The sequence below is a fragment of the Gracilinanus agilis genome, chromosome 4, assembly GCF_016433145.1.
Source record: "Gracilinanus agilis isolate LMUSP501 chromosome 4, AgileGrace, whole genome shotgun sequence".
In the NCBI taxonomy this organism is placed as follows: Eukaryota; Metazoa; Chordata; class Mammalia; order Didelphimorphia; family Didelphidae; genus Gracilinanus; species Gracilinanus agilis.
The window spans coordinates 225,622,809-225,629,742 of record NC_058133.1 but is presented as its reverse complement, the minus strand read 5'-3'; the positions used below and the strand labels follow the sequence as shown (position 1 = coordinate 225,629,742).

Sequence of the window (6,934 nt, the reverse complement as noted above, 5' to 3'; positions counted from 1 at the left end):
TAAAAAATCAAGCCATTCCCCAATTGATAAATGGGCAAGAGACATGAATAGGCAATTTTCAGGTAAAGAAATCAAAAGTATCAATAAGCACATGAGAAATTGTTCCAAATCTCTAATAATTAGAGAAATGCAAATCAAAACAACTCTGAGGTATCACCTCACACCTAGCAGATTGGCTAAAATGAAGAAGGGGAGAGTAATGAATGCTGGAGGGGATGTTGCAAAATTGGGACATTAATGCATTGCTGGTGGAGTTGTGAACTGATCCAAACATTCTGGCTGGCAATTTGGAACTATACTCAAAGGGCTATAAAAAAAATACCTGCCGTTTGATCCAGCCATACCATTGTTGGGTTTGTACCCCAAAGAGATCATTAATAAGCAGACTTGTATGAAAATATTTATAGCTGCACTTTTTGTGATGGCAAAGAACTGGAAAAGGAGGGTATGCCCTTCAATTGGGGAATGGTTGAACAAATTGTGGTATATGCTGGTGATGGAATACTATTGTGCTCAAAGGAATAATAAACTGGAGTAGTTCCAGGTGAACTGGAAAGACCTCCAGGAATTGATGCAGAGGGAGAGGAGCAGAGCCAGAAGAACATTGTACACAGAGACTGATATACTGTGGTAAAATCGAATGTAATGGACTTCTGTACTAGCAGCAATGCAATGACACAGGACGGTTCTGAAGGATTTACGGTAAAGAACACTACCCACATTCAGAGGAAGAACTGCAGGAGAGGAAACATATAAGAAAAACAACTGCTTGAACACATTGGTTGGGGTGGACATGATTGGGGATGTAGACTCAAAACTACCACACCAATGCAACTATTAACAATTTTGAAATAGGTCTTGATCAATGACACATGATAAACCAGTGGAAATGGGCGTCAGTATGGGGGGGGGGGGAAGCAGGGAGTGAAGGGGAAAGTAGGAGCATAAATCATGTAACCATGTTAAAAACGAATATTAATAAATGTTTAAAAAATTAGAACAGATATAATGAATAGCTTCAATAAAGTAGCTGTTTACAAAATCCAAAAAAAAAAAAAAAAAAAAAAAGGCAAGGAGAACTTAGTCACATGGTCTTAATTTTGTTAAATAATTAGGGTTTTTTTTTACTTCTATTTCCTTTTTATTCCTTTTACTTCAAGTGATTATTAATAAGCTTTATAAAAATAATACTTGGAGTTGCTGGATATTAATTTAAGTCCTACACTATTGTACTGTAAGGAATGATGATCTGGAGAATTTCTCTATGAACTGAGAGAACCTCAATGAACTGATGCAGAGTGAAATGAGTAGAACCAGGAGAACATTGTATACAGAAAGTAAAACATTGTGGAACAATCCAATGTAATGGACTTTACTACTAGCAGCAATGCAACAAGCCAGGAACTCCTGAAGGACTTATGGGAAAGAATATTGTTCACATTGAGAGAAAGAACAACGGGAGTAGAAATGCACAAGTAAAGCATATGACATCACTTATCACATGTATTTATGGGTATGTGATTTGGGGTTTAGGCTTTAAAAGATTGCTCTATAGTAAAAACGAATAATAAAAAAAGGTATCAAGTGACAACATTTGTACAACCCAGTGGAAATGCTTGTTGGCTCTGGGAGGGGGCAGGGAAAAGGGAAAGGAAAAAAAAATGAATCATGTAAATATGGAAAAATATTCAAGTGAGACTAGGTTTTGAAGGGCTTTAAATGACAGACGTTGGATTTTTTCAGTTGATCCTAGAGGTAATAGGAAGCCACAGGAGATTATTGAGAAGGGAAGGTGGCATGTTTAGACTGTGCTCTAGGAATATCATATTGGAATTAGAGTGGGAAGAGACTTAGGGAAGGAGATCAAGTGAGATAGTATTATAATAATCTAGCAGAAAGGAGAAGATGGCCTGAACTAGGGTGGTTGTTGTATGAGTATTGAGAAGGAATATTATACAAAGGATATAGTGGAGAAAGAAACAAGATTGAGGAATTTGTTGGATATGTGTGTTGATTGATAGAGTTTGAGGATGACACAAAGGTTGTGAACCAAGACAATAAGAATGATGGTGGTGACCCTGATAGAAATAAGATGTTTAGGAGAGGTACATTGGGGTTAAAAAACATGTATTGTCTCAGACAGTAACTCTGGAATGTTGAAAATGTTGTGTAATTTTACAAATGATTGTTTATTAAAAAAAAAAGAAAGAAAGCTAGTAACTTATGCAAAGAGAATTAAGCAGAACCAGGATTACATTGTACACAGTAATGGCAATGCTGTACAATGATGAACTGTGAAAGACTTAACTACTTTCAGCAATACAATGATCTAGTACAATTCTGAAAGACATGACATAGAATACTATCCAACTCCAGAGAAAATCTGTTGGGAGTTGGAATAAAGATCAAAGCATACTATTTTTTCACTTTAGTTTAATTTGTGTTTTTATTTTGGGTTTGTGTTTTATCTGAGTATTCTCTTACAAAAATGAACATAGAAACATATTTTGCATATGGTACACATACAGATCAAATCGCTTACTATCTTTAGGAGCAGGGAGAGAGGGAGACAATTTGGATCTTATAACTTCGGAAAACATGTGGAAAAACATGTAACTGGGAAAATAATATATACACTTTTTTGTTATTGAATAAAAATATCTAGAACACATCTGGTTTTTAGTAAATAAATTTAATAATTTAAAAGTCCAGTCTAGTATAGTTGTTATATAATACAACACGAGGCAAATGTCCCTCAAACATTTGCAATTAACCTATTAAGTTAAAATATTCATCTTATGACTCCACATTTATATTAGTAAATAAACTAACCAAAATATAATTATTTTTCAGAAATAACTATGAAATTATCTGAAAAATATTAACATAAATCATTACTTTAAAATGTATAGTGTGTAGAGGCAGTAAGGTATATGTAGTAACTGATCTGGTTTAAGAAAACTGACATTACTACAGGTATACCTCATTTGATTGTGCTTTCCTTTATTGCACTTCACGGACATTGCATTTCTTTACAAACTGAAAAGAGTCAATCAATGCAGTAAGCTTCATTGTTGTCTTATGTTAAGAAATGACTACGGCCACCATAACCTTCAGCACCTACCACTCTGATCAGTAAGCAGTCATCAACATTGAGGCAAGATCCTTTACCAGCAAAAAAATTTACAACTTGCTACAGATTCAGATGCTGGTTAGCATTTTTTAGCAAATCAATTACTTTTAAGTTAAGGTACAAATATTGTTTTTTAGACATAATAATATCGCACACTTAATAGATTATAGTTTAGTGAAAATGTAACTTTTAAATACACTGGGAAAACAAAAAGTTCATATGATTCACATTATTGTAATATATTCACTTTATTGTAGTGGTCCTGGAACTAAACTCACAATACTGAAAGTATTCATAATTCTTACCGATAGTACTTACTAGAACATTTGGCAAAATACAATGTGGAGACAGCTTATTCCAGTACAAGCAGTTTTTTTCTATACAAACTGTTTTAACAGCATTTTATAAACCAATAAATTATGAAATAGGAATGAATAAATTCTTAACCCTAAGTAACTCTCAATGATTGTTATATCTAGAAGCAGTAATAACTAAAAGAAGCTAGGTGGAACAATGGATAGAAAGCTGGGCCTACAGTAAAAAAGACATGAGTTTAAATCTAATCTCAGATGTTTATTAACTGTATGACTCTAGGAAAGTCACTTAGTTTCTGCCTCAGTTACCTTAACTGAAAAATGGAGATAATAATGGTGCCTACCTCCCATGACTGTTATGAGGAACAAATTATATTTGTAAAGCACTTAATTTTGAATTTGTAAAGTCTGGCACATAGTAGGTGCTTAATAAATGCTTGTTTCCTTCCTTCTTTATGGATGTCACAGTTATATCACATTATAGGAAAGACATTTAGTGACAGCTATTTACATATTTGTAAATGGAATTAGCTCTAGCCCATTCATAGTCAAAACTCTACTTACCTGAGATGATATCATCCCCACCTCCCTTAGTGGGAGGGGAGATGAGTTACCCACACGTGACAATAAGTAAGAAATCAAGAACAAGGGACTGACCTTTGGGCAGTCCAAATCAGTGTAGAGGCTGCCATTTGTCCACTTGAATTAGAGGTGGACCCACAGGAAGTGACGAAAGACACTATCTCTTCAAGTATGTGAGTTACTTCCTGTTGGGGGAGTTCCCACTTTGAACTTGGTGCTGAAGCATCTCAGCTGAGACCTCAGGCTGCTTCCACTCTGAATTGTCACGTGGGTAAGTTAGGCTGACTTCCTTGGCCTACCTTGGCGTTTTTCCAAACTCTAGCTTAAGTAGGCTTTTACCTCTCTGATTGCTATGGCCTCTGCAGACCTGGACTAGCCTCTCCCTCTCTCTATTTCCCTACCTTTTACCTTCCTAATTGTAAATAAACTACCTTAAACCCGATCCTGACTTGGGTCTATTTTAATTATGGAATCAATCTGAATTATTGATTCCTGGCAGCCATGCTTTAAATATATATCTATAAAATACCTAAAATCTCCCTCTTACAATACAACATGTCCTAAACAGAATTATCCTTACCTTAGGTAAATTTGTCTTCTTTTGGAGGCTGATTCTATTCATTTTTGGAAGGAAGAGTTCTCTTACCTGTGTATCTGCTCCAGCTCCAGACGATGCTCCTGCAGTCGGTGCTGATAGAGCTGCTGTAGTTCCTCTCTCTTCCTGGTTTCCTTGGCAACAGCTTGCTTTAGCTTGGCTACTTCAATCTTGAGCTCACTCACCTCTGCCTTTCTGGCTTCCTCCAACATACTGGTTTGGGCAAAAGCAGCATCATAACGCTCTAGCTCACAGTCCCGTTCCTCTAGGACCTGCAAATTATAGGTGAAGTCCTTTTTCAATTGACTGAGTTTTTCCTTTGCTTCCTGAAGCTGCCGCTGGGCATCCTGCAGGGCTGTTTCTTGCAGCTGGGCTCGAAGGGCTTGAAGTGTTTTCCACTCTTCTTTTTTACAAGCCAACAGCTCATCAAGTTCTTTCTCCTGTGGTAGCATTGTAGAGTCTAGTGTAAAGAAAGGGAAAAGTATCAGGGCTCCATCTTTGGAATTTTTTGTCATTATCCTGCCCACAGGGAACTCCCATATATTTACTCTTTTAAAAAAAATTCCCGTGATTCTGTCATCAATTCTAAGTCAGAAGAACAGCAGTGGGGGTTAAGTGCCTTGCCTGTGGTCATACAACTAGGATATGTCTGAGACTATATTTGGACTCATGCTCTCCTGATTCCAGGCCTGGTGCTGTATCCACTGTGTGCTTTAAAAATCTGTACCGTGGGGACTTCATTTCCTAACATTCTTTACTCTTCCTGGGGTTCCCTTGTCTTGTGTCCTGGTGTTGCGCCCTGGTGTGGGTTTGTTTATAAATTTGCTGAAACCCACACTAGAGGGTCTTTTTTGGGCAGCTTTGGCTTTGGCTCGAGAATAGTAGGCTGCTGGGTCTCTGGCTCTTTGTTCTGCTCTTTTGGCTGAAGGAACCCCTTTTCTCTCTCACTTTGTTGTTATTAAATCCTATACATTTAAATACTTGAGTATTCATTCATTTTTAGTCTTATACCATATATATATATAAAAAAGTATATATATATATACGTATATATATATATACTTTTTTTTAAAACCCTTAACTTCTGTCTTAGAATCAATACTATCTGTTGGTTCCAAGGCAAAGAGTGGTAAGGATTAGGCAATGAGACTTGCCCAGGGTTACACAGCTAGGAAGTATCTGAAGCCAAATCTGAACAGGACTTCCTGTCTCTGAGCCCAGTTCTCTATGAGCAACCTAACTGCCTGCTATATATATATTCTTTTTTTTTTTTTAAACCCTTATCTTCCATCTTGGAGTCAATACTGAGTATTGGTTCCAAGGCAGAAGAGTGGTAAGGGTAGGCAATGGGAACTAAGTGACTTGCCCAGGGTCACACAGCTGGGAAGTGTCTGAGGCCAGATTTGAACCTAGGACCTCCCATCTCTAGACTCTAGAATCACTGCTCTAGACTCTCATTATATGTTCCTTCCTAGTTGCTTTCAATAATGTCCTAGTCTCTCCTATCCTTTAAAAAATTCTTACTTGACACATCTATCAGATTGGCCAATATGATGGTAAAGTAATAAATACTGGAGGAAATGTGGCAAAATTAGGACATTAATAGATTGCTGGTGGAGTTGTGAACTAATCCAACTATTCTGGAGGGCAATTTGGAACTGTGCCCAAAAAGCTATTAAACTGTGCATACCCTTTGATTCTGTAATACTACTACTAGGTCTGTATCCCAAAAAGACAAAAAAAATAAAATAAAAGAGAGAGAGAGAGAGAGAGAGAGAGAGAGAGAGAGAGAGAGAGAGAGAGAGAGAGAGAGAGAGAGAGAGGAACCTACTTGTACAAAAATATTTATAGTAGTTCTTTTTGTGGTGACAAAAAATTGGAAATTGAAGGGATATTCATCAACTGGAGAATGTCTGAACAAACTGTTGTATATGATGGTGATGGAATACTGTTGTGCTATAAGGAATGATGAACACAATGATTCCAGAAAAATCTATAAAGATCTATATGAACTGATACAAAGCGAAATAAGCAGAACAGGAGAACATTGTACACAGTAACAACAATATTGTGGAACAATTAAATGTGAAAGACTTAGCAACCATTAGCAATATATAATGATTCAGGACAATTCTGAAGAACTTCCTAAAAAGAATGCTATCCATCTCTAGTAAAGAACCACGGGAGTCAGATGCAGATCAAAGCATACTATCTTCCACATTAGTTTATTTATGGTTTTATTTTGGGATTTTGGTTTTATATGAGTATTCTTTTACAACAAATGACCCAATGTTGGAAGTATGTTTTGCA

At 36.5% G+C, this 6,934-nt stretch overlaps 1 protein-coding gene across 1 annotated transcript in view; it reads right to left on the bottom strand.

Moving 5' to 3' along the window:
• Nucleotides 1–5,076, bottom strand: part of CCDC57 (coiled-coil domain containing 57) — a 288,612-nt gene extending 283,536 nt beyond the window's left edge. Inside the window, exon 1 of the mRNA XM_044674503.1 lies at nucleotides 4,676–5,076. Coding sequence (XP_044530438.1) covers nucleotides 4,676–5,076 — 401 coding nt within the window. The remainder of the gene's footprint in view (nucleotides 1–4,675) is intronic.
• Nucleotides 5,077–6,934: the final 1,858 nt, after the last annotated feature.